Below are 27,729 nucleotides of genomic sequence, written 5' to 3'. Positions count from 1 at the left end.
GTTTCTAAGCCGGGATCCGTATTTTGAGAGGCTGTGGAAGATTACAGTAATTGCACTTGACAGGGCAAGATGTCACAGGATGCGGATTCGCCCAGCTGTGGCCCGGCACCCGCAGGTCCTTGCCTGTGGCATCTTTCCTAGATACTCCTTTGGTGCTTTGCCCAAATGAACCCCCCAAAATAAAGGAGGATTATCCCTCTGCTGCCCATCTGCATCCTGGCTCTTGGCTCCTGTTACAGCACTAGATTTTGCAAACTTTGCTTCTGCATACACCCCAGGCTGCCCATTTGCTGCTGCAGCGTTGTTGCCTACTGCGACCCCAGGTGAGCCCCGGTTACCTGAAGCTGCTTCCTGGGAGTCTGGGCAGGTCAGGCTTGCGTTTGGTGAAGACTCTGGGGATGCGGCACAGTGCAAACCAGCCAGGTAGGTGCCTGTCCCTGCAGTAGTACAGCTTTCAAAATGCCAAGGCACTGCAAAACCTCATTTGGAGATTGCTGTCCCTGCACCCACTGTCCTTTTCAGCTACTTTTAAAGAAATGAGCAAGTTCAATTTGACTCATTAATCCATATTTATTCCCTGCCTCTCAGTGTCTGGATATTTTAAAAACTCTGATTTATTTATCAGGACACATTGACTTTGGCAGGAATGGCTCTTCAAAACACTGGTTGCTACTGAAGGTCCCTGCAAAGGAATTGCACTTTTAAGCTCTCCCTATTTCTTGAAAATAGTGATGTACCTTAGTAATTGCTCTGTGATGGACTCAGAGCTAGTTTTAACTGCCTGTAGCATGCTGAAACATAAATTTCCTTTACTTTGGCTTGAAACCAGATTTCTAATGTGCATTGTGAAGGGGTAGGAAGGGTTTCCTGCGCCTGAATGGGGCTGGTTGTTTTTGGGGCTGTAGTTGATGCTGTGCTCTGGTTTACCCTGTGGAGCCACCTTTACAGCTCTTGGGCTGTTTTCAATTTGGTTTATGAGTGAATCTAGATCCTTTGAGGGGCTTAAAATAGTTGGCATATTTATGCTGGCAGCTCGGCGGGGCTGTTGTGTCTGTTCATTGTGTTATTTCTTGCTGCTGCCATGGGTAGGGATGATTCAGCGCTTGGGATTAACCACTGTTGTTGCAGCAGATTTAGGGATCGATTTATGGCCGAGGTGCCGTCAGGTGTGTGCTAAGAGCATGGGAGGATAAGCTGGGATAAAATACTACACCTCTTTGGGGATTCCTCTGTGATGGCTGTTTTGGGGTATTATTTCAGTTCTGCCTTTGGAAGTTCTTACAGGTGTTACATGGTTTATGTGGGGATTTTTCCTTGTTTAGGGAAAACCAATTGATTGGTAGTGTTGAGTTTTGGACCCAGGGTTTCATCCTTCAGGTGGCCAGCACAGAACAGGCTGTGTCCTTTCTTGGCCTTATCCTGACTATGCTCCTCACTTATGCTCCCCTGGGGTGACCTGAGGGCTTGGATAACCCTGTGAACTGCCTGTTAGGAGCTATGCAGGGGCTGTTGGAAGCAGAGAAGGCTGTGCAGGACAGTCTCCATGCAGCTCCAAATGCTCCAGGAGAAACACTTCATCTTCATGTTCTGCAAAACTGCTGGTCTGCTTCAGAGAATGGGGAAAAACCAGATACAATCATCAGAAATTAAAGTCTGTACATGATGCAAATTCATCCCTGTCTCTGATGGCAGATAAGCCTGGCCGTCACCCGTGCAACTCATCTGATCCCAGTAGTGCTGGGGCGCAGGGAGGGTTGGGAACAGACGGTGCTTGGCTGATGCATCTGGACAGGAGCAGAGGGCAGATGCTCCCCAGGACCTGCTCGGTGTTGGGCAGCAGCGTAGGGACTGCTCTAGGAGGACTGTGGGGCTTTCCTGCCCTGCCTTTGGGCAGGGATCTTTCCTCTCCCAGTGGTGTCAGCTGGCCCCAGGTTGGGGTGCAGCTCCCAGTGTGTGGCTGACCCCAGTGGTGCCAGCCCGGGTGCGTTGTATCGCTCCAGAGTGATGCTGGCTCTGGCTCCGCTGGTAAAAGGCTCCCACCTATTGGTTGTGCTGCACAACTTCAGCTGCCCAAGGATCCTGCCTATCCATCCATCCATCCATCCATCCATCCATCCATCCATCCATCCCTCTCTGAGGGCAAAGCAAGGCTGGCACATCCCTGGCATTAACCTGACCCTTGATGGGAATATGTCACAGAGGATTTAGCTTGGATAATGATACTTTGGTCTGCAGATATTAACCTACATTGCTGCATGATATCCCTGTGGACTTCTGGCCTTATTGTGGCTGTAGGAGCCCGTGGGACATTGGCAAGAGCTCCAGGGGGAAACCACCAAAGTCTGAGCATCCCCAGGGATGGCTTTACCCTGTGCCATGTGGGGAGGAGAAAAACTTGTGTGCAGGGCTGTGGGATGGGTGATGGTGATGCTCGACTGGTGGCAGAGGACCTGGCATGCTGTGCCTGTGGGGGAAAGTGTGGATTATGCTTGAAAATGGAAGTGAGAAGGTAGTGTTTTATAACTAGAAATCACAGCTAAGAAATTTACAAAACTTTTACAAAGTTTTTAGTTTAAAGGCAGAAAAATAAAATACCCCAAATTGTCCCATAGATGAGGATGGCTTGGTTGCAACCTGGCCATGTGTTTGCTCAGGCTCTGCAGGCACTTGTACAGCTCTTCTCCAAGCCCTGCACAGTTCCTGCTGTGAAACAGCCTGTTCCCATGAGCAGGCAGCAGCTGCTGGACTCTGTGACCTGGCAGTGGAGAGCCCATGATGGGGCTGGTGTCCCTGTGTGACTGGTGAAGCTGCCCTCCATGGCAGGCTGGAGCTTGATGCTAGTCCATCTTCCTGGGGGCACAGCCCTCCATCTCTAACAGCTCAGGCCAGCCGTCGTACTTATTTGTCTCTTTATCATTTTTAATGTGCTGCAGGAAAAAAGAGAGAGAGAGAGAATGAGTGAGGAGGTTGGAATGGCGTAAGTTTGCAATGTGGCAAAAGTTGCAGCTCGGTTTGACGTGGGGGATAATGTCACTGGTCCTTGTCTTCTGCAGAGAGGTAGGTGAGATGGAGCTCAGGAGGTGCCGTGAAGAGGATGGAGCCTGCAGAGCTCGTGGCAGGGGAGGGCCATGTACCTTTTCAAAGGGGCTCTTATTCATCAGCCCTTTTGCTCCCAGGAAGACCCAGTTGTCCCGGAAGCCCAGCTTGCCCACGTGGCTGCTGCCCAGCTCCGTGAAATATGCCTGTACTTTGTCATTCATCCTGAAAGAGGGTAAGAAGGTGTCAATGTGATGCCAGGTGGGTATCCCCTCTTTTACTCTCTCTGTTGGTGGCAGCAGCATGTCCAGCAGCATGTCCAGCTCCCTCAGTGTATTTTTGGGGAGCCTAGTGTTGCTTCCGTGGGCAAACTCACTTTGTGGCAGCATCATCGTAGCTTGCTGTCAGCACAAGGGTGCCACGCTTGATCCCCTGGAGGAAGGTTTGCAGCTTGGTAATGTCTGGGAGACAAGAGCATTAGGGAGAGAAAAAGGGATTTAGCAGGTACCTTCTGCATGGTAGCTGGGGGAGCCTCCTCTGGGTTGGTGGGAAATAACCTGACTGTGCTGGTGCTAGCCAGGATTTGGGGCCATGGGTTTGGGGAAGGGTGGGCTCCCAAATGATGCATTCCCCATCCCATGTTCCTGCCTGGGCTCTCCTGTAGCGCCCAGGACTGATGTCCTTCTTTTGGTGTGACTGCAGGGGGGGAATTCTTCCTAAACTTTGCTTGCTAACTCTGAAATCTAGTTGTGTGAATTTACTTCCCAACACAAGAAATGCTCGGCCGCAGAGCTGCCTTCCCTGCCGGCATGCCTCTGGCTATATTGGGGAATTATTCCTCATCCCGCATCTGTGGGATGCCTGAATCCAAGGCCCCATCTAGTGGCTCATGAGCTGACTGCTGCCTTCTTCCCAGCACCTCTCCCACTGAGCATCTTGCTCGCGAACTTGGCTGGAAATCTCATTATATTGGTGATTCTCCTTAAAACTCCAGAGTTACCAAAATTAGATTGCAAACACAAGCAGTATAAAGGGTGATTGAGGGGGCCACGTGTCCCTGAGCTCCTTCATTTATCCTGCTGCGAAAGGTGCAGGGAAAAAGCTGCTGCTCAACCACCACCAGCATTCAAAAACTGAGTTACAGGTTGCAAAGTATCCGGATTAGTGTAACTACCTGATCTTAGAAAGTAACTTTCTCAAGTCTCAAGTGCCTTGGTTTATTCAGGTTAGTGAAATCATGTTTTCCAGGCTATTACATGCATGTAAAAGGAGAGAGAAGCCAGTCTTGGATGTGGAAGCATTCGGAGAACTCCAGGCTTGATGGTCTCAGGAAAAGCTGGGCTTTTACCACCCAGGCTGGCAAGTCTGGTCAAAGTCCACTTGACTTTATCATTAAATACATGACAGAGAAGCAACGGAAGTAGCCAGCAGCCAGCAGTGCTGGTGTGAGCCCTGGCTGGGAACCGCCAAGGAGCAGAATGACTGTGCTTACCTCCGGAGTACATGTCGAATGAGTCGGTTTTCAGGAGCTGCCCAGTTGTTCCTGAAAAGTTAAAATTGAGAACAGAGCACAGTGAGTTTGCACTGGGGTGGCTCTAGGCTTTGCCTGGCCATGAGCCTGGGGTTTCTTGCAAAATGCTTTGCCCTTCCCTCAGTGTGTTGTATCTGCTGCAATGGTGACTGTGTTGCTTGGAGGAGTTTGTGGAGCTGGTTGTGCATGACCCAGGTGGGTTTCTTCCCTTCTCACTGGCAATGCTTGCAACCATAATTGTGGCTGTGCTCCCCATGAAGCACCAGATGGATGTGCTTTTGGCTCAGCCACAGTGCCTGGGAGGGGGTCTCCAGTGGCTCATGCTCTCCTGGGGATGGAGGGAGAGTCCCTGGCTGTGGGGAGAAGGGGATCAGTGCCTGCCCAACTCACCATTCACCAGTGCAATGTTCAGGCCTCTGCCAATGTTGTTTTTCACGCTGCTCATGAGGCTGAAAAGGAAAGCAGAGATCACCAGTGAGTGCAGGGATGCCCCGGAGGTGCTGATGCCAGTGAAACTGTGGTGGGGTGAAGTGGCTGCAGATGGCAAAATACCCAGAGGTGGTAGCAAAGAAATCTATTTAAAAATTTTTTTAACCACAAATACACTGTGATGGCCATTGACGTGTTTGGCACAGGCCAAACTTGCCTTCTTGAAGGCCAGGCCTTCAAGCTCAGCCACGGCTGCCTTGTCCCTGCCATGTGCTGCTTACACCAAGTCGTCAAAGCAGATCAAGGGTCCCACCACATTTGCAGCACCACTGATGATCTTGAAGGCAAAATAGTTCTGGGGGCAGCTCTTCTGGTTCCCACACTTGTGCCGGGGCAGCTTCTCACCTGTGAGGGAGGAGTGGAGCTGAAAGTCATGGCTTTGGCCCCACGGGGAGACACTGGCCATGTCCCTGAGCGGCGCTGGCACTAGGATACAGTGGCCCACTAAGGGGGCAACACCTGGACCAACTTCTTGCATGAAGGAGGCTTGTCCTGGGGCTGGGACCAATTCCTTATTTGAGGTTCATGGTGCCAAGGCCAGGTGCTGCTCCAGGTATGACACATGGGTGTGTGCCAGGAGCATTCAGAGCTGGTGTCCAAGGCAAGCCCCTTGGGGCTTTTCTGTCCAGAGTTTCCCCATTCTTGACCAAGACGGGGACCCACCAAAGACCCCGTTGCTGTGTGCAGTAGCAAAATCCCCCACATTTGGGAGAGTGGGATTTTTGCCTCAGGGAAGGGGCTCTTGAAGGCAGCTCTCACTCTTCCACCATCCCCCTGAACCCTGGAGTGGAGCTGTGTGATGGAGATGAAGTCGAGAGCAATACTCACTGCTGGGCTTGTTTGTGGCACCTGTGGGTAGCAAGCAGAAGGATTAGACACCCTGGGGAGCTGCTGGCTCTTTCCCAAGCCACAAGCAGCTGTTCAGGCACTAACTCTCCAAAACTGCTTCCCATGGTTGCAGGCATCCCTGGATCCACCCACCCCAGAGCAGCTTCCCACCATGCTGTCCCCTCCCTGCCCTAGTGGTCAGAACTGATGGCTAAAGCCTCAGCCAGAGAATGCAAACACGAGTGGTCAGGGCAGTAATATCCAGCCCTGGGGGCTGGCTCGCAATGGAAACCCTCGCACCCTCCCTCTGCATCCCTCTGGAGCCCGCTGGTGCCTCACCGAGCCAGCTCCGCAGGCTGATGGCTCTCCAGCTGCTGTGGAAGTACGTCTGCATGATGAGCCACGTGCCCAGCAGGGTGATGAGCAGCGCCACGTACCGGATCACAGCTGCCAGGTGTGGGAGAGGAGCGGGCTGAGAGCAGCAGCCGCAGCCCGGGGCAGGCACTGGAGCATCCCTCTGGTTTCTTGGGTTTTGATCCGTGTGTCCCAAGGTTACCAGGCACAGGGTGACAGCCAGTGCTTGCATGGTGTGGGAAGGCAGCTAACAATCCCTCACCCTCCAAATGGATTCTGATCTCATAATTGCCATCTCTAGAGTATGTGGTGATACTCAGGCATTACTGCTCTACTGGGAGGCACTATTCATATTTCTTTCTATGTTAAAGTAAATCTGATAATTACTCAGAAAGCTATGTAAATCCAAATATTTCTTATGTTCCCAGTGTTGGGAAGGCTGCTATTCCCCAATTAGTCACTTGCTACAGCTGAGCAGCTGCTGATCCAACTGTGATTGGCATTTGGCTTTAAAGCAGCGCTCATCAGAGCAAAACGTTCCAGTCCTGCATGGAAAGAGAGTAGAAAAATGTACTTTTATTGCAGCTGAATGGCTCTTATGGAGCCAGGAATGTCTCAATAGCCATCTCTTCGTAGTCACAGAAGGTTTCACTGGGAAAAATACAACAGGCTGAAATCTACACAAATCTTGTAAAAACCTGATGCTTATACAAAGGCCCTTTCCCATGTCCCTGGCAGGGGAAGGGCAGGGTTGCTGGGCTTGGAAGGCATCGTGTAAATGAGAATGAGGCATAAAGAACCATAGAAAAACAGACAGAGAAAAGTAAATATGTGTCCTTCCTTACCTGTTACCCGCATGGTGGTGGGCAGAGAGAGCACAGCTGGGAGAGGCTGACGGTCACAGGTCAGCCTGAGGAAAGAAGGCAATACCTTAAAGAGTGCCTGTAACCCACCAAAGCCAGGCAGATTCTAGATTAGAAGGTAATTGCTATGTTTAGTCATATTTGCAATAGCAAGGACGTCATCAAAGATGTACAAATACTTATCATGCACATGTGCTTGGTCCCACCCTGATTAAGTCCTGGAGCAGGCTGCACTGACCGAGCTCGCTTCCTTCTGGAGCCTCAGAACCCTTCCCTGTGTCTGCTGCCCCATGTGCTCCTGGTTCATTCCCTGTTCTTGGTAATGGGCCAGGCTTTTCTGTTCTGCTGATAGCAATGAGGTGGACACTTTCAATCACAGCTTTGCTGCATTTCCTTCTGGGATGATGCAAAGTAGATTTCAAATATTAGGGACTGCAAAATGCAGTCTGAGGACAAGCTGTGATCTGGCCTTGCCCAGTCAGGGGAATCTCTGGGAACAAGCTTGTCTTCCTTAAAATCCAAAGGAGAAGGGAAGAAGGGTAGCACCATTGTGCTGAGGAGAGCAGCCAGCTTTGTGGATACTTGACTTAAACCCAGAAATATTTCCACTTGTCCAAATGCTGGAGCGTCTTCACGCCGTGGACAGGGTGTGGTTATAATTTGGAGCATGAACTATTTTCTGCCTGGGAGAGTCCATCTGCCTCCCTCTGTCCTGCTGCCACCCTGACCGATGGGACAGGCACTGCCACCCCACACACTGGGCTCCCCTAGGGGCTGGGACCACTCCTACCTTTGAAATTCGAAGCTGCAGTCTGTTGAACCTCTGTTCTGGAAACCACACTGGAGTCCTACGGTGAATTGTCACTTGTGAGATGGGTGCTCAGAGTTAACGAGCCTAATGTTAACTAAAGCAGCCCTTTAGTAATGTTTGACAGAAAACTGGTAAAAGAGCTGTGCTGAGAGTCGCTTTTCCTGTTTGAAGGGTAAATAAGGAGCAACGGGCTGTAGCAGGGCTGGGCTGAATGTTACTTTCAGGCTGCTGCGTCATGAGGAAGGAGAGAAGAGCTTTTCCTCCTGCCCAGCCCCGCTCCAGGTCCCCTCCCAGGGCTTGCTGTTATTGACCGTGGCTGTGGAGCAGCCTTGGACCCTGGGCTGGATGGACCTGCATTCCCCCTCAGTGCCCTGAGGAGATGCTCCCCGTGGCTTTCCCTGCACCAGGGGTGGGTTGCAGCATCACTGTCTGGGGTTTTTAGGCAGCCCTGCAGTGACGTTTCAGCTGATGTTTCTGGAGCCTGGCAGTTCTCCCCATGAGACCCCTCTGCCGTGCCCACACCTGCTGTGACACTGTGGCAAGGACGGTCTGCCAAAGCTGCTCCAGCATGGAGCTACCAGCTTCCTGTGGGACACTGGTCCATCTGCATTTTAGAGGAAGCCTTGGGAGGTATTTGTGTCCCCCCGTGTACCGCGACAATGTGTTTTTGATAGTGTATCAGCTGAGCACACTGGCTCCCCAGAAGCATCTCCCTTCTCTCTGCAGCTATTCCTCTCAGGGGAAGGCTGGCCGTGAGCAGGAATCTGTCCCTGTGGGAGGTGGCAGGGGGGTCCGTGATGCCTGAAGCCCTTCCCCACACCCCAGCCCTCAGCACAGTTACTCTGAAATGGATTTTAAAGCTTGTGTCAGAGCTGGCATGAGCACGCCCATTTCACTGGGCTGGTAAAAGAGACACAGACCTGAAAAAGGAAAGCTTAAAGGTTTTGGAGGACAAACGTTGCCTGTGGCTGTGGAGGGGCAGCACCAGGCTCTTCTCTTTTGCTCCTTTCAGCATGAAGTTTATAAACACAGGGACCCTCTTCACATTTCTGTCTCCCCATCCCAGGGCCTGATCGATGGTGGGGACAGAAAATGGGGCCAGTTCTCACAATCGTCAAAGACGATTTGCGAAGACATCAAAATTGGTATTGGTTTGGGAGCTTGTTGTCTTCCCCACAAGTGCCATGAGCAGAGCCTGGATCTGGTGAGGATTCAGACCTGGGCTGTGATTTGAGCACAGCGAGTGGGGCAAAACTTCCACTGGGTTTGCAAAACCTTCCCTGTTTGGTCCCCAGTGCTACAGTGAACATTGGCCTCACTGGGGCCCATTGCACAGTCCTCCCCTTCACCAAAGTTGTGTTTTTTCTTTGCACATATTGATTTCATTGCAGAGGAAGAGAAATGGAAAAATAAACCAATAAATGCCAGTGCTTTAGGGAGGTCATATATTTATTTGGGCTATTTATCTTCACCTTAATCCCAGATAAAATTTATTGGGTGAAGTCCCTGGGTGGTGAAATTCCTGGAACCTGATTGCATTACAAGAGGGTAGCCCTGTCCTGGGATTTCTATTATATTATTTTTTAATTGTTTGCATTGATAATTTTTTCTTTTCTTCCTGGGGTTGTGCCAGAATAAAAGGTACCTGTGCTCTGGCATCTGCCAGAGAGCTGCTGGCAGGAGAGTGAGAAAAAAAGGAATTGTGGTAGGTGTTAAACAGAGTTATTTGTCTAATAAGCCTGAAACTTGCTTGCTTAAAAAAACATTCCAGGAACAAGAAAGTTCTTGGACAAATATTGCTAAACAGGCTCCTGGTGTTGTAAAGCAAAAGCTCCACCCAAGCCTGCTCTGGCCTGAAGTGCCGCTTGGCGGAGCTGAGTTACTGCTGCTGGGAGGAACAGCCAGATCCCTGCCCTCCCAGAGAGGTTTTCCAGGATGCACCAGGTGAATGTTCCAGTTCTCCCTCAGTAGTGCAGGAAAACTTCTCTTCTCCACAAACTTCTGCCTTTTTTTCCTGCTTTTGAGCTCCACATGTCCTTCTCTCTCCCAACAGGTCCCTGACTGTGAACAAAATCATTTTGGTGCAGAGTGGGGATGCGACTCTATAAAGGGTGACTGCCAGCTGCCCACAGCCACCAAGTCACCTGTCCAAAAGCCAGGATTTTCCTGCACAGCTGAATGCAGAGGTGCAGAGGAGGGACTGGCAGGGTGGGTGCACACAAACTCTGTGTTCAGGGTTTATCACCACAGGAGAATGGAGGATGCTACTGTGCCATATTCATTCTCAAAAGGAATCAGTCTGACTGAGCTTTGCTGAGTTGCTCAATAGGATGGTGCTGTTTGCCAGAGGGCTTATAAATTTCTTTGCTTATAAAAATGCTTCACCAGTTGCTGCATCCACCAAATGGCTGGAGAGGGCATCTTATAGCAAAACTGGCCCCGGCACAAGCCCACAGTTATCCAAGGTGTTGACCAGTGTTGGCTGCTTTCTACCACAAAGCACTTGGTACCTTGTGTCCTCCTACACTTCCATCTAGTCTGGTTTCTCAAAAATCCAGATGATGCCATCAGTTTTTTAAAGGAAGTAATTCTGTCCCTGCTGGCACTGTGTGGGCAGCCAGACCTGGTCCCTTACACCATCTCTTTCAGCAGTGCAAGAGAAAACAGATTATATCCTCAGCAGCAGCTTCACCTTGGACGAGCCCCACATTTTGCACAGTGAACACCGTGCAAATTCATCCATAGCCGTGATGACCTGGCCCCTACATCACAGAGCTGATTCCAGCACATCGCAGCTCCCCGGTGACACAGGGAGTTCATTAGTTCTGACCGTGACACCAGCACAGCTGCACCCCACGGAAAGGATGCCAGCACATGGGGCTTCTCCTTAACCTCCAGCCTACGAAAAGGAAGAACAACTAAAACCTTCCCCATGCAACCCCCTAACCTGCCAGTAAGTCAAAAGAAAAGTGCTGCAGGAACACATTATTGCTCTAAAAGACGCATTTCCCCGGTCGGGGATGGGACAAGCCCACGTACCGCTCAGTGTCCCGGCCGTGCCGTCCCTCTGCGCGGGCTGTGCGGGCGCTGGCGCATCCCGGGAAGCGGGGGCTCCATGTGCTCGGCAGCGTGGCGGGGCAGCTGCCCAGCCCTCTGTGACTCACGGCACCTCCCCGAGCCTTATCTCCCTGCCTGGTGTGCGGCTGGGCACAGCCCACGGCGCACAGGGGCCGCCGCGGTTGGGAGCACCTCTCCCGCGGGAGGGAGAAAACACTCTTTGCTGCGGCCACGAGCTCATGCGTTTCCTTTGGAGATTTTCTTCACTTTGGACCTTGCCTTTTTGGCACGTCAGAAGAGGAAAACCTCTCCCAGGGTGGGCACCAGCCTTTCTGCTCTTTCACCAAACCAGCACATTGGGCTGACAGGGGGTGCTGCAATGGGAACAGGCGGGCGTGAAGCCAGGAGTGGTGTTCCCCAAACTGGGGTAAAACCAGAATAACCTGATCTGTCAGGATTTCCCCCCAGCTGTGCTGCATGTGTGTGGGCTGGCCCTGAGTCCTGCTTCTCTGGCTCTCATTGACAGGAGGCTGGAGGTTCCTTTTCCAAATAAGCATTTATTTATCCAGCAACAGTCCTGAACTCTAAAGGACTCCTGAGTTAACTAGAGATATAGATTTAGGCCGTTTTCTTTTTGATCATTTATTGTTGTTATTATTATGGTTCTGAATGAAGAAATCACTCCTGAAGTTAGCACTAGGGGCTCTCTATTTTTTCCAACGTTGAACCTTGTTTATGTGGCAGCCAAGAACAAAAGTGATCCCATTCCTTCTTTCCTTTTTCTTTTCCATTTTTATCACTTAGAAGAACCAAACGGTTTCTCTTGGAGCTTTTAAAGCAATTTCCATCTAAGAACCAGTGGAGGAGATGTGGGGCTGGCAGCAACAGTGCTGCCTCTGTGACTGCAGCTTGCACAAGGCTGGAGCAGAGCCCCTGCGGGACCAATGCTGCTTCCTGATAATTAGTTTAATACCTGAGGGTGATCTCTGTATAAAGCTGTGCACTGAGCTTTTCTTTGCTTCCCCCCAGCTCTGGTCCTCAGTGCTGGGCAAGAGGTGCAGGGGGTGCTGAACACCAGGGTAAATCACAGACTCCAAACCAAACCCTTCCACACAGGGAGAGCAGAAAAGCAAACACATGCCTGGGCTCTGCATTGGGATAATTATTGCTCTTGCAAGGAAATTTTAGCTGTGGTGAGAGTCTGAGCTTAAACAGCACAGTCTAAATCAAAAACCTTCTCCCTCTCCGGGGAAATATCCTTCCTATTAGTTTGTTTAGCTTCTGGCAATAACTGGCTCAGCTCAATAACAAAGTGCCCCAAGCCCTGGTGTGCCACAGTTCTCGTCCCTGCTGTGTCCCCCTGCTTCCTGCCCCTGCAGGAGCAGGCCCACGGCATGAGGATTGTAACACCCTGGGGGAGGCCTGTTCCATGACAAGTTTTGCCTTCTGCTTCAAGGGACCTGAGGCCAAGTCCTCTATGGAGATGGAGGCATTTCTGCTGCTTGCAGAGGAAATGAACAAAACCCCTCAGCAAGGCCAGGAGCCTCCAACAACGAAATCTCGTGAGAAATGCTTCTGCTCTCTGGAACTGAACATTTCATCCAAGATGTCTCCCTGAAACCATGGGAAAAGATGGAGAACTGTGGGCTTTCCTTGTGGCACACACTGGTGTGGAGAGTCCTCATATCCCATCTCTGCATCCTGTGGTAGCCCAGGTTTTGCCCATCCACTGTGGCACACAGCAGAAACGGGCTTTTAAATCCCACGTAACATTAGGGAATGTGTCAAGTGCTGGGAATGGGGCATCAGCTTAGTCTTGACTCAGCAAATAATTAACTGGTGCAGTGCAATGAAATTGCATCAAGTCTCGTTCGCAGGCTCCCCCAGGGGGTTCCGCGTGACATAGAAAAAGAAGAATTAAGAAAAAAATAATAGATGTGGCATCAAAAAAGCTGCCAGACCGGGGAATGAATAATCAGTGGTGCAAACTCACTGCACTGTGATCAGCACTGGGGTAGGATCAGCAGGAGCAAGCTGGCAAGTGAGGAGCTGCTCTCCTCCTCCCGCCATGTGTCAGCACTGGGTGTGTTGACCCCCAGCGAGTGGTGGGGAGCATTGGTACTCTGGTGCCAAGAAAGTGGCTGCAGGACTGTCCCTCCCAGGATATGAAAGTTCAGCACTGGGAGAAGGTTTCCCCAAAAGATCCCTCGTCGGGCTCTGCAGTGCCCAGGACATGCTGCTTTTCAGGAGTGTTCTCACGGGGATAAATTCATGACAAATTCTCTTAGGAAAGGTTTGGCCACTTGATAAGCACAGTGGGTGTACGGTTTCAGATTGCTCCTGCCGAAGTACTGTAGATGTTAAGTGTAGCACATCTGAAAGAAAACGATCTGCAGCTTCTGTGTTTGTCTTGGGTTAAACACCACCTGCACTTCCCGCATGCCACATGCGAGGGGTGAACAAGGGCGAGGGCTGTCCCTGCAGCCCACACCTCCCAACTGAGCTGCTGTGGGGGATAATTCACCCTCCACTAAACCATCCTGCTCCTGTACTCACCTCTCCTCTCCCACTTTTGCAGAGGTCAGTAATCAGCACCGTTCCATTGGCCAAAGAGTGAATCATGCCAGCAAACTGATGACACATCCCGAAGGTTTCAAGGGTGACTGAGCATCCGGGTGAGACGCCGGCACTGTTTGCTCGTGCCGGATGGGAAGAATTGCGTGAGGAAAAAGTTTTATAGAAGGGATAATATAACAATATCGGACAGAAACGTGAGGAAGCAGTTCCGCGAGAGGAGGCAGGTGCTGTTTGGCCGGGGGGGAGTCGGATCGCGGCGGGTCCCCCGGCAGCTCTGTGTGCCGGCTATTGGGGGTGCTGTTGTGTAGCGCATCCCGCGCCCGCCGAGCCCCGCGCACCGCCCACCGCCGGCTCTGCTGCTGCGAGAGAAAAACAAACAAGGGAAATCATAGCCGCTTTTACTATTAAACGAGAAATTAGCTCGTGCGGTGCTAAGCCCCTGGTCTGTGGGCCCAGCACAGCCAATCTGCTTTTATTGTTTTGCAGGACTGCTCTGCAACCGAACGATGACAAATACCAGGAATTAGCGCAGTGTAATTACTCCATATTAGCTGAATTCACAGTATAGACACAGATCATAAACAGCCATTGATTATTCCTAATTTCACATTTTTACCATTCTGAATTGTAGCAATTATGCCTGTCCGAGGGAATTAGCTTCTCTTTCAACCCTGCAGGTTCACAGTCACTGCCCTTCCTTTCTGAGACTTTTTTACTGCTGAAAAAAAGGCCATTCAACACAAATCCCTCCCTACTTCTACAATAAAATCCCCTCCCCTTCCCCCCTCTCCTCAGTCCCTAAATCCCTCTGACTATGCAGCCCAAAGGTTGCTCCTTTTGCTGCCAACTGCCTCAAGATGCAGGTGGGTGCTTGGTGTGTTCAGTAGCAGCAGGGCCACAGCTCATTTCACCCTGGGTTGTTGCAGAGGCATCAGCAGCCCCGGCTCTTGGTGCAGGTGTTGCAAAGATGCCTGTGGGAAGGGGTCTGGGCAGCAACAAGGTTCCACATCCATCTCCTGTTGCCGGCTGGTCCATGCAAGCAGTGCTCCTGTTTAAGCAAAGATGCTTAAGGGTCATCTCTTTTTTTCAATAGGCCAGGACACAATTTCCAAAAGCTAATTCGCACCTCCGGTGCAATTGTGTTGGGAGCCTCTGTCTCCAGGGTAATGCCTGCACCCTTCCCAGACAAGATCTGTGGGAGAGGCTAGTAGACCTCAGCACTTCCTTGCTACAGACTGCAAGGGTATTAAAAAAAATGAATGTAGATATAAATTATTAATATTTGCATGGGAAATTTCTAACCCTATTAGTATCATATCATTAAATTTGTTTCTTGCGCACAGGCAGTGATTTCATTACAAAGGGTAGCAGAGCGTAATGCCAGCTCTGCTGTGCTGGTTTTGTCAATTAATGATGAGAGGGAAAGAATCTGTTGTTTATCAATGGCAAGGCCTTTGGGGCTTTTCCTTTTGCTTTGCCCCTAGTATATACTCAGGGGTGGTGGGTGACTGCCACCGGGCACATGCTGCACTCACAGATGTGCTGGGGTGTTACGCTGGAACTGGGGGGCTTAGCCCAGAGGAAAGGAGGCTCAGGGAGATCCTTACTGCTCTCTACAACTCCCTGAAAGGAGGTTGTAGCCAGGTGGAGGTTGGTCTCTTCTCCCAAGTAACAAGTGACAGGACAAGAGGAAGTGAACTCAAACTCCGCCAGGGGAGTTCTAGATTGGATATTAGGAACAATTTCTTCACCACAAGGGTTGTCAAGCATTGGAACAGGGTGCCCAGGGAGGTGGATGAGTCACCATCCGTGGAGGGATTTAAAAGACGTGTAGATGTGGCTCTTGGGTCATGGCTTAGTGGTGAACTGGGCAGTACTGGAGGAACAGTTGGACTCGATGATCTTAGAGGTTTTTTCCAACCTTAACAACCCTATGATTATAAAGTTCTATAAAGGGATGAGGGTTGAAAAGCCTCTGGTCCAAAGCACTTTCCACCGCTGGCATCGGACAGGGAGTTATTTATTTCAGGCAGTGGCTGTGGCCATCAAGCAGCAGCAGCAGCAGTTTTTTATTGCATCCATTCTAGGACACTGAAGAAAGATTATGCATGCTTGCACCATGCCAGATTTTTATTAGATTGCAGGCAGGGGTTAAACTGATCCTTGTCAGCACAAATATAATGCCCAGGGTGATGGGAGCAGCATAAATTGAGGACAAGAGGTGGCCGCTTTTACCGCTGCTCTCAAGAATGCTCTGCTGTTTTACTGCATCGTTTGCTCTTTAATTGGGACATTTCCCTCTGGCCAGGGGATGTCTTTCCTTTTTTGCCAATGAGGTGCAATAAATAAATGGGCTGAGGCACAGACTCTGAGGGGAGGTGAAGTACAGAGGGCAGATGAGTGACTGTACCAGAGCCCTTTGAATGTCCCCAGTTTGCCACAGTGGCTATTCTGGTACATCTTTCCCAAGCTGGGGACTCGGGCAGGGGCTGTCTTGTGGTGGCAGGGGGTCTGCAGTGGTGCAAATCATACAGGTGCTTAATCTATTCATCACCTCCACTTTTTTCAGAGTACACGTCATGAGGTGATGGACCTTAGGGCTGGGTCAGTGGGGTGTTTGTTTGTGGCCAGTTCTGGTATGTCTGTGTCATTGTAAAGCAAATACTTGAAGGAGCATGCAACAGTCCTGCACACAGGGCTGGCCAGACCTGTTGATTGGTTACAGCAGAGCAGGATATGGGGGTCTGGCACATGGCCACCCCAGCTTGGGGCTGCAGGGCACCTGGGGGGTCAATAAGATCCTCATTCAGCTGTCCTGTTATTATTTACCTGCAGTAGTAGATTAATTAGATATCTTCCACCCCCACTCCCCTCCCTCCCTGTGCTGGCAGGAGAGGAAATCCTGCTTTTGTGCTGCTAATGGATCTCACAGATCTAGTAAAACATTACAGTGCAGACAAAATGTCTCTTTAAAAGTGCAATAGAAATTCAAACTCTCCACTGAGAACAAAGCCAGTGGGGCTTTTTGCATCTCCTGTTTTTATTATATTCTGTAACGTTTGTAAAGTAGATCACTTTTATCGAGGGAGTCTATCTCCTCTCCCAAGCTGTAATTCCTAGACCTCTTAAAGAAGATTTCTGCTCACAAAGGAAATAAAAGATAGAAATATGATGCTCTCTGACATTTGAACACACTACTGAGAATCTGAATTAAAAGGAACAAACTCAGAAAGTATCATTTATACAGCAATCAACTTTAAAAAGTCACCATCTGCTAAGAGTTACCACCTGGTGTAGCTGTGTCTTTATTGCCAGACAGAGAATAGGAAATAACTCAGGGAACTCTCCTGCACCTGCTGGGTTTTTCCTGGCACCGTGCACACTCCGAGCCGTGGTGGCTGGGGAGCCGCAGGGTGCCTCTTGCAACTCTCCTTCTACTCCAGCTCACTACAGAATATAAATCTGAATACAGGTGCCATTAGCATGGATGATTTGGGGTTGTCCAAGTTATAGCTTAGTATCAGCTTTTCAAAAAGTCTAAAGGGCAAAAGAAATGACCACAGCTGGAACAGGGACATGGATGGGATTTATATTTAGAAATCTGATCTTTTTCCTTGCTTGCTGTCCCCCACCCCAATGACATTTCCTGGTTTCTCATAGCCCTTTCTAGTTTTGTCTCCCTATTTCATCATAATTGATGGTAACATTACCAAATTCTTTGCCCTGTGCAACCAGTCTAGTGCTCGCCTTGCAGTATTTTGCCTCATTTTGGTCTTCCACTGCTCATCAGCTCCCAGAAAGGTTGGGAACTTATTGATATAAAAATTTCCCATCAAATTTTATGTCTTCCACAAAGACCACTCTGTGTTCAGGTGATTCTTAGCACAGTTTAATCCTCTGTGCTGCCACTGCTCAGTGTCACTCACTCTGTCTTGGTAATTGTGATGGTTTCCCTCCGACCTCTCCATGCACAAGACTCAATTATGGCAACACAATTGCATGCACAACTTCAAGTCTTCAGGTTTTTTTGGGAGGAACTGGGAACTGAGCTACATTCATGAGGTGTATCAGCTGAAAAGTGTGGAGAGACTTGTACAAGTTATTTATGCATTGTCTGCCTTGAGTTTTATACAACAGCACTAAGTGCTGGGAAGCTGCAATGGCTTTTCCCCACCATGTTTCCCATCACTGCACAACATTTATCACAGACTGCTTGGTTCAGATGCAAGGAAACAAGGCACAACAAATGAATTAAGAAAAAAAAGTGTCCTTGCAAGTTTCCCTTGTGTCTGTGCTGTCACTGAACCCCATCACTGCCAGGGCTGCTGAGGAGCATCATCATTATTTAAGCTGATGCAACAACACCTATCATGGCAGGCAGTTGGATTCCTTTCCCCTTTTAGGAATTTTAAGCCTCTTACCACATTCCCTCAGGAGGCCGCTGCATCCTGTCTCCTTTCCAAGGTCTTGTCCTGTTGCAGAGGCAGAGTAAGGGATTATAGAAAGTCATGTTACTTTGTGCCTGGTGGGGAAAAATGCTTTTGTCCTCACCCTCAGTTATCCGTCCCTGTGTGTATTTGCAGATTTGTGCTGGCTTTGGGAATGAGAGTGCCCACAGTCCTTGTTGACTTGCTTTAAGGGTTTTAATTGCATTTAATCACAAAGGTCTAATTAAAGTTTGAAGGCTTTATTTGAGGGCAGTTAATAGATAAATTAGTTAAATTAATTGTGGCTTGTTGTATACAGAGATACCCTTGGTTTGGCAGAAGGGCAGCCAACACATGCTCTGATGACAAATATTTCCAGCCTGGCCGGAGTACCCAAGCCCCTGGGGCTTGATGGTTCATTTTACAGGGTGTGGGGCTGTGAGTGTCTTCTGCTGGCTTTCTATCATCATCTTCATCATCACTCATACAACCTCATTTATTGCAAAATGAAATAACTCTTTAAAAGCTGGATAGGAATCTGCTGTGAAACATGTAAACAACCTGCACAGGGGCAATTGCCAAGTGCCAAAACGGTCTGTTCAAGGTTAAGTTTTACATTTTAAGCTTCTTTTAGGTGGAGGATAAACCTCAGAAAGATTCAGAAAGCAGAGTGACACTGCCTTGAAGGACACTAAATAACATCTCTATTTTTCCCTATAAATCAGCTGCCTTGGGAGCCCACACTACCATTTCATTGGTGACCTGCTTTGGATTTATCACTAGGAAAAATCAACATGCGCTGAATTGTCTATAATCCTTCCTCAGATGGAGGGGGTTGAATGAGCTGGGATTTTGTTGCTTTGTTGAGATGAAATGTAATTACCTTATGGGCTTTGCATGGTGTGTTAAATTCTGCCAGTATTAAAGCGTGGTACAAGCTATAGAACTGTGCCAGTTGCTGAAGATTTATGGAGTAAAAGGTATAATTTCACACTTCACTGCATTTTATTTTGAAGTTGGATGTTGACGTGCTTTTCAGTTGTTTAGATATGTTTATTTAGCCCTTACTCTTGGTTGAGACAAGTAGGCTGAGGGATTTGACGTGTGAGGGGCTGGAGTTGCCTTCCTCACTTTACAAAGGAGACACCTGAGAGAACATGAACTCCATGCTGGAGCCCTGACCCAGCATCCCTTATGGTGACAATGCACCAACAACTCAAGCATTATGGTTTTAGAGTGTGAAAAGTCTTTCTTCTGTCTGCTGTATTTCAATAGTTTATGTTTTCCTTTGCTGTTCTCAAGAGCCATGATGCAGTTCACAGCCAGTTTGGCCCCAGAGCCAGTGGCTGATGCTACCAAAGGAAATGATAAAATTTGCAAAAGTACAAATTTCTCCAGAGATTTTCAAGCCAGACTGGCCAAATATGAGGGGCATTTGTGTAACACATCACAGAGATTCCCTCATGACTGAGGCAGTGCATGATGCTGTTCTCACATCAATAAATGGCACCTCAAGAGCATTCAAAAACTCACCACTGGTGAGAGTCCTTATAGCTGGACTCCTGTGTTTGACTCAAGAGAACTGATAAAAGAACTAATGACTCTTTTTAATGAACACACACACACACTGCCCCCCATGTATAGCTGAGCCAAGCTGGGTGAAAACTCCTTGCACTTCTGTCTGTACTTCCTTGAAAACTGCGTGGCTTTAACATCCATCAACTTCTACGTAGGGCAGCACAGCGACCAGTTCATTTTTAGTAATGACAGCACGTGCCATCTGGTACCAGTGGTTAATTGCTTGAAAAATTCTATAAAGAATTTTTTTCATGTAGCTTCATAAGAAGAATCCATCTATTTTTTTTCCCCTTTTGTTCCCACCTCCAACAGTCACTGAGGGTCCATCCAGGAGCTGCATGGAGGAGTGGTGCAGTTCCTGAGGTAAAGAGTCAGGGTGAAGGCAAGAGTCAAGGCCTTTGGGCTGCCAGGGGTCCCTTGCCACAGCTCTGCCATCCTTGGAAGGGGAAAGTGTTAGTCCAGACTAAAGACACTCATATTTCTCCATCTGTCAGTGAAACCCAAACCCCTCACGCTGCTGACACTGCGGTGAGCTGCTGTTCTGAATACCTCAGCAATTCCTTCCCAAATAACCTAATTTTGAAGACTGGTGTCCAATAGCTGCTGCCCTGGCACACTAGTGATGTGTGCTGGGGAGAGGTGCTGTTGGCCCCAATGCTGCTGGACACACAACATGTGGAGCATCGGCTTCAGACCAAACCCGGGGCTCTTCAGCACCTTTGTCCTTCAAGTGACTCTCCCAGATCCTGTGCTAAGCCACTCACCCAGGAGGAACACCTATTTCAAGAAAGACTTTCCTTTTGAACAGGATTGACTAAAAATAGCCCAGATCCAAGCAGCTGTTGGTGAGCTTCCAGCGTGCCTCAGCTGTAAAGCTCCAACATGAGGGAACCGTTCCTGGAAGAGCCATCTTGTAATGGGGCACTGGAGGAGAGTTACTGGAAAGGGCCACCCTGTTCCTGGCTCTGTGTCCACAGCAGGTTTAGGTGACAGTAAGCAGCTCCCTGGCCCTGCAAAAGCCTTTGCAGGGCATTTGGGGCTTTCTGCTGCCATCAGCCAGCTGCCACCCAGCCACCGACACCTCTCTGGTGCTGTACATAAGGCCAAGCCCCACAGGGCTCTCCCACCTGCACCCACACACCCCCAGCTTGGAGATGCACATCTAGAGAGACTTCCTTCTGGTAGTAACTGCTGGATCTGCTTCAGAAGGGAAGTCCCTGTGTAAATCCAGCGCTGAGTTAACTGAATTGCAGCTGCTTTAGAGTCAGGGGAAGGGCTTCTGTGGAACAGGCACTGCAGCTATGGTGATGCCTATGCCTCTGTACTCCCTCATTAGGTGTTTTCTGTCTCATTACAGGTAAAAAATGACTATTATTAATATAATTTTCATTTTTTCCCTAATAATTTTCTGAACTCATCAGCCTTTTCTGGTAATGAAACATCTCCCTTGTGCCCTGTTTCACCTGCTTTAGTATTACTTCATGGGAGTTGTTATCTCCTAGAAAACATTGCAGTGCACTGGAAAACTGTGGGATAGAGCTCTGTGGTGTATGTACAACACACAGCCCCCTCCCAGCCAACCCACGCACAATGGGCTGATGCTGTGCTCACAGCAGCATCCTGAGTTTAACTGTTTAATAAAGGCTCACGACTGTTTTCTAAGAGAGCCTACATCTATAATTATTTTCTTCATGAAGTAATTTTGGTTTCACAGGTAAACACCAATCTCAGCAATTTCCACTTTTAATACACAATCTGATTTAGGACTAAACATCCTCTGCCTGCTAAATAGGTATTTATTACAAACAAGCTGGCCTGACACCCTTCCTCACCACCCAGGTTTCTCCCCACCCCCCATACAATAATTATGGTTCTGGGGGGGAAAAATATGTTACAACACATGCCTGAGGGGGGCCTGAGCAGTTTAACAATGTTTAATTACAACATTAGCAGTGTGGGTGAGGCATACAAGTAAACAAGTCATAAATCAGCTCATAAAAGGAGCAAAATAACCCCCTTCCACCCACACTGACTGCAGATGGCACTGAACAAATGGTGTCCTGGGATGCACAGGAGGTTTGCAGATCTGCATGCCATCGAGCTGGTTACAGCCACAAATGTCCCCAAGAGCTGGGTGTCACCTCCTGTCCCCCCAGGACTGACCCTTGAGGGGACGGGGTGCTCCCACTCCCTCATCCCACACAAGATTGGAGCTTTTCCCATGAGCTTTTTCCGCCAGGATCAAGGCCCTCCTGTCTGCTTGGCCATGGGCTATTCCACTCATCAACCCACTGCAAATGATGTCATCTCTCCAGCTTGGTTTCCCTATGGAAGCAGTGATGCAACACCTGGACTGGTTTTTCAAGAGAAAATTTGGGAATTTCCATGGGATGTGGTAGCTGGTGTCACCCTGCCCACATGAGGGGATTGGCATCAGATGCTTATCCAGAACCACTGTGGTCAGTAAACCGTGAGTTAAGAAGGATTTACATGACAGTGTGAGAGAGCTGTTAAGAGCTGTTAGAGTGTGCTCAGTGATCCAGCTACAAAAATGTGCCAATGTGCTTGATAAAAGACTTTAACTGCTTTAAAATATAGTTACGGGCTATTGCATAAAGGAGAAACAGTATCTTAACTATTCACAGGCATTGAATGTGCTTTGCTTTATCATGTGTTACAGTGATTTATGCAAGATATAAAAAACAATTGTCAAAAATGTGGAAGAAAAATTCAAAGCGAAAAGCACAGCCATTTGTTCTGATAACATCTGGTAACGTGTTAATGCAGGGGAAGAGAAACATCACTGCTGCAAATGGAAAGGGACCATTCAGCAAACTAAACTCTTCATTGGGAAAAAATGTTCCACAGAATAATAATTATCCATTAGCTTTAAAATAACCTACAAGTTAACAGCTGTTTTCGTAGCATATCACACGTTTTTCCAGGGAAAACAAATCTATCAATAAGTGAATTTGTATTTCTTATGCTCTTTGTTTTCATGATTGGGTGAAAACAAAACCTTGTTGAAGACAGAATAAAAGATGCCTTAGGAGAATAAAGGGTTATAATTCAGTCAAGGTTTCATAATTGCACTGCATACCCACTGCAGTGGAAAGAGAGCCTTGAGCCTGAAGATTTTGTGCAAAATCCTTCATTGTTACAGGGCCTTGCCAGTTCATATTTATGTGGTTTATGAGGTGTCACGTAGTTGTACATTTTAATCTCCTGGCACTGAGTTTATTGCTGAGAGGACTGCAGAGCTGGAGGTGTCAGAGGACCAGCAAGGGGAAGCAAATTTGTGAATTAGCACCCTTATCCTTATTTCACTGGGTTCTTTATGCAGGACCCTACAAATGTCTGTTGCCAAGATTTTCTCGGCTCTGGGGCGCACATGGATGGGGTCTGAGCCAGCAGAGCCCAAGGAGGAGAAAAGCATGTCCCAGGGAGTAGGGTGGGGTGCAGCAGCTCCCCTGGGCCACCAGCCACACCAGGGCTGGGGGCAGTTCCCTGCCACAAGCAATGGCAGTAGCACTGTGGTTCAGCATCAGGACTCTGCCTGGCACTCAGTACTACAACTCCAGCTGTAAATTTGACTACAAACATCTCATTCCCATTTAAACAATGCATCATTAACCTGTAACAGTGGCAAAGTGTTCCCACGATTACCTTCAATGTGATGAGTGCACAAAGTGATATCAAGCCCCCTGTTTCACTTGGAGGAAGGTATAAATACCTTAAATACCTTCTGTCTGTGTGTGTGTAGCTCTCAGGTGGCTCTGGAGGGGAAGTGGCAGCAGGAGATGGGATGATGGATCCATGCGAGCTGACATGCTTCTCTCGCGTGTCTCAGCACCTGCCGTGTGTTGGTTTGCCCGTGAGCTGGAAGTTAACAGGAGATATCAGCAAAAGATGACTCTTTGGAGCACCTTATGGACTGATCAGACACTTCCTTCTATTGGCACATGAGGATTTATAGATCATATTAAATGAGGTGTAATGCACAGCAAGTGATCAGGGCACTGTAATGTATCAATGGCACGATGAGCTGCCAGGCCCTCACCACTCCCAGCCCTGCTGCCATGGCAGACACCCAAGGGCAGGATGAAGCTGTTTCAGACAGAGATGGAGGATTCTCCATGCTTTGCACTGGGCTGAGTGTAGAGTCCCAGTCTGGCTCTAAGTGTGCACAAGGGAAGGGTCCCTTGCTTGTATGAAACACGTCCCTCATAATAACATCTGTCATTGCTGCTCAGGACATGATACCCTGGGCTTGCATCTGGGGGTCTCACAGCAAGGCCAGTGTTTAGCTCTGGCCCCTTTGCTATCACCCCAGAGAAGGCAGCATTGGGACTGGGCACCCTGGGACCCTTGATGCACTGGGAGAACTGTGTGGCACTGCAGAGGAGCAGCAGTTCATTGAGTATGGCAGGAGCCCTTCACGGGTGTCCAGAGTGTCCCACATGGCCCCTGTCCATCCCTGTTTTCCTCTGCTCAATCCCAGCAGTATGATGGGCAGCCCCAAGCAAGGATGTGCCTGCACGCGGTTGGAATGACTTGATTTTACCCTACTAACATTTCAGAGCATGACACAATGGTATTCCTCCTCAGAGGCCCCTCTCAAGCCCCAGTGAGAAAACAACGGCCTAATGTACAGGAAAATCTTGCATGGGATGTTTCCTGAGCTTTATGTATTCATTAGAAAATTACCCAGTGCCATAATAAATGCATCCAGAGCTTTGATATTTTGCACATCAGGTGGTAAAACAGTAGCTGTGAATAGATTGCCTGGATGAAGGTTTCTGCCTTGAGTGCTGCAGCAGCAGATGGTCTAATAAATATGCAGTGCTCTAAAACGACGTCAGTAATTTCAGTGACCTCAGGTTCTTTGGTCTCCCACGCAGATAAAATGCACAATCATCCAATAATAAACTTTTTCATCAAAAACCCCCCTAAGCAGTGTAATGTAAACATCTTTTGAAGTACACTAGCACTTTGTACTGCCGGAGCCTAGCCAGGTTTCTTTATGAAAAGTATTTTACTGTGGCTCTATGGGTCAGTGCAGAGGACCCACTATTGGCATAGCCTGAACCTCTTCTCTGGCAGTGGCCAGTCAAGGATACCTGTGAGGATTGGGATGAGAACACAGTGTCAGTCCCCAGGAGCACTCAAGCCACAATGCAAAAGTAAAATTCCTTTTTATTTAATGGCTCTTGATAGTATTTTTCTTCTGCTGTTTTGTAACCTGTTTCTGTAATCTTTCAAACCTGTCTGTTCTTCAAAACTCCCGGTGAAAGAACATGATAACAAATTAAAACCCTGAGATCTGCTGAAGATGCCACATCTGCAGGGATGGATCACCAAATGCTCTGGCTTTAGCAGAGTGTTCTGCTCCCCTGCAGTCCATGCTGGACCATTGTGCCCGATGGCCAGGAGCCAATAGCAGCTGTTCAGGTGTTGTCATCTCCTTCCCCTTCCAGTGCTGAGGGGATTTCTGTGCAGAGATCTTGAAGGACGCCAGTGCAGGGGCTGTGTAATCAGAGGGACCTATGTGGGCCACATTTTGACAGAACTAGAAAAACAACCTTTATTACAAGCATAATTCTGGTGCCCTTAGAACAAAAAAAAGGTGAAACTGCTGCGGAGCTGTGCTCAGCTGGGACACCTGGTGTTTGCACTGGCCTTGTACTCACCTCCAAAAACGTCTCTCAGCACCTCGGCATCCCCCGCCCAAGTCCGCTCTCATCTGCCATGCAGACTGCATGGCACATACCTGCAAAGGGATTAAAAGCATCACAAGACTGTTGATTCACCACTGATTTACCACAGGAACCTTCATAATCATTCTTACCATGTAGTTTAATGCCCACAGATTATTTATCTGCTTGAAAACTGTCAAACTTGGAAACAGAACTGCTTTTAGAGTGGTGTGATAAGAGCAAAATCCTGCTCAGGTCTTTGCATCCTGGGCTGCTGCATGTGAGCCCTTGGGAGCTCATGGCTGTTCCTGGGTTTCATCCAGGACTTCTGCATTTGTGCTGGTGACAACGCCTGCAGCAGGATCCCCAAACATCACAGTCAGAAATGCCTGTACAGCTGCTAATGAGCAAGTTAAACACCAAATAAGAAGAAATGACAAATATTGTTGTTACATATTCCCATGGGTATTGTGAAGCCAAGCTTTCAGTTTATCAGGGAACTCAATTTAAATAGACTTTTTCAAGGTCCTGAAAAAAGCGGCAGATAAGGATGCCAAGTTTCTATAGTAACCATGAGAAAAGCAGCGATTATCAGCAGTACCACATAGGAAAGACAGACTGGATTGTTTTTTTCATTTTACATGTAGCCCATTGCTTAAAAAAATTAAGCCCTGTTTTGAAAAAAAGAAATACTGTGGAAAAATAAATTGAATATGAAATGCATTATGCAAAATTATTTTCAAGGATTTTCCAGCCCGTGTATCCTTGCTACTTGAGTCAGTGTTCAGAGGATGTGCCTCTGAACAGAATGCTTTATGGCTGAAGACTATGTGAATAATAAAGCATGACTTTTCATATTTTCTTACCTAGTAACCCAGGCAGCAGAGGAGAAAAATCAATATTGATTTCTTACTGTAAGCTCCTTAGGACAGAGTGTGTTCTTGTTTGGCATAATGAGGCTCAGAGGTACAGACAACACTTGGGTGCAGCACTGCAAGATTATGAAGTCCTAGAGAGGCTTGGAGGAGCCCACGTGGGTGCACAAGGTACCAGGCTGTCAGTGACCTGCACCTCAGGGCTGCTGCTCTCCACAGACACCTGAAGGCTGAAACCTGGTAGTTTGGCTGGACTTTGGAGAAAACCCTGGTAGATGGACCTAAGAAAAAAGAATGAGAAATGAGGAGAATCATTCCAGCAACATAGAAACACACTGCTCTGGGCTGTGTTTCAAAGCAATAAAATGTGTTTTAAAGATTTCTTCTTCCTTCTGAACTATCTGAAAGCTGGTTGTGTTTTTTAGCAAGCAGAAACAAAGCAGAGATATCAGTCACATCTCACATGTGTAAGGAACATAGAAAGGCCTGAGAGACCAATTGATTGACTTGTGATCTGCTGACTCCAGCAGCTCTACCAAGCTAACTTCAATTCCTATATTTTTAATGCAGATCCAAGGAACATTAATGAAGCCTTACTAAAATTTACTGCATTTCAAAATTTCTGTTCCCAAAAATCATAACTGATGCCGGGTTTGTAGAAATAAATCCCTGCAGTTTCATTAACATGAAACTTTATGCCCAGACACATGTATTTTTTTTTACCTGTTGGAAAGCATGCTCTAGTGAGAGCTGTGTGATTCTCATGGGCTCAAACATTGCACATGACTGCTAAGAGCAAATCTCTGTGTTCCTCATCACTTGCCATAACTGCTGGCTTTGACAAATTGGCTCAACAAAGCACCTGCTGTGTGTCAGCAGTGCTTTAGTTTGAGGTTCACAGGATGATGATTAAGAAAAACATTGTGAGCAAAACTCAGAGCCCTTGTGAGCCTCCCGTGCTGCTCAAGCCAGAGGTGTTGTTCACAGCATCAGGGCAATCAATCCCCACAGATACTGAAGACATAAAGCTGCTAACTAGAACACAAAGGGCAAGGATCCCAAACTGCTGATTTTGAAAAGCAGGTTACAACTGCTTACCTATAAAATACTGCTGAATCTGAAAACAGATTCTATTTGTACTTGACTATGAACTGGGATCAACAGACTCACCCTGAACCTACTGTTGCTACTCACCTGACTCCTTATCTCATTAAAGGTGGGGATAAGAGCATGGAGTCTCCAAGGACTCCCTTTTGCCCAAGCTTTGCATGCCTACTGGTGCACTTCTGTATGTGACAGGTTAGTGACTGCCTGCTGTGAAGCCAGGACAAACACAACCACCCAGACAGCTGCTGGCAGACAATCCCTCTGACACCAGTATGCAGCCAGTATTTAGTTGGGTTCTTTTTCCCAAGAGAGTGGCTATCTCAGAAGCATCAGGGACCCAGTCTGGACTCACAGTGGTGCCCTGCAACACCCAACCTCTCCTGTGAGACATGTGGCTATGAAAGAAAGTTAATAACATGTTTTAAATACCCTTGCCACAGACAGAGGGAGTGTGGTCCTGATCACTAAATGATGCCGAAATGCCTAGATATGCACAGGCA

The 27,729-nt window shown here is 48.3% G+C and overlaps 1 protein-coding gene and 1 long non-coding RNA gene across 2 annotated transcripts; one reads left to right on the top strand and one right to left on the bottom strand.

Annotated features, from left to right (window-relative positions):
- Positions 1-115: 115 nt before the first annotated feature.
- LOC125331421 lies at positions 116-4,844 on the top strand. Its single transcript, XR_007206049.1, has 3 exons — positions 116-423; positions 3,054-3,297; positions 4,285-4,844. It is a non-coding gene; the product is annotated as an uncharacterized LOC125331421 (long non-coding RNA).
- Positions 2,497-11,053, bottom strand: FAM3D (FAM3 metabolism regulating signaling molecule D). Its single transcript, XM_048315384.1, has 11 exons — positions 10,952-11,053; positions 7,892-7,949; positions 7,084-7,148; positions 6,224-6,331; positions 5,885-5,905; positions 5,278-5,401; positions 4,958-5,016; positions 4,529-4,579; positions 3,413-3,497; positions 3,135-3,261; positions 2,497-2,927 (listed from the first exon to the last, which is right to left on the bottom strand). Exons 3-11 carry the CDS (start codon positions 7,094-7,096, stop codon positions 2,838-2,840), a joined length of 678 nt encoding a protein of 225 aa, XP_048171341.1. The 5' UTR covers positions 7,097-7,148; positions 7,892-7,949; positions 10,952-11,053; the 3' UTR covers positions 2,497-2,837.
- Between the last annotated feature and the right edge of the window lie 16,676 nt (positions 11,054-27,729).

Source organism: Corvus hawaiiensis, chromosome 11 (genome assembly GCF_020740725.1).
Source record: "Corvus hawaiiensis isolate bCorHaw1 chromosome 11, bCorHaw1.pri.cur, whole genome shotgun sequence".
Classification (NCBI taxonomy): Eukaryota; Metazoa; Chordata; class Aves; order Passeriformes; family Corvidae; genus Corvus; species Corvus hawaiiensis.
This window is presented reverse-complemented; position numbering and strand designations above follow the sequence as displayed.

Coding starts and splice junctions, on each gene's coding strand:
- FAM3D (XM_048315384.1), bottom strand. Junction 5,906..6,223: donor CAGCCTGCGGAGCTGGCTCG/GTGAGGCACCAG, acceptor TGCTACCCACAG/GTGCCACAAACAAGCCCAGC. Junction 2,928..3,134: donor ATAAGAGCCCCTTTGAAAAG/GTACATGGCCCT, acceptor TTTTTCCTGCAG/CACATTAAAAATGATAAAGA.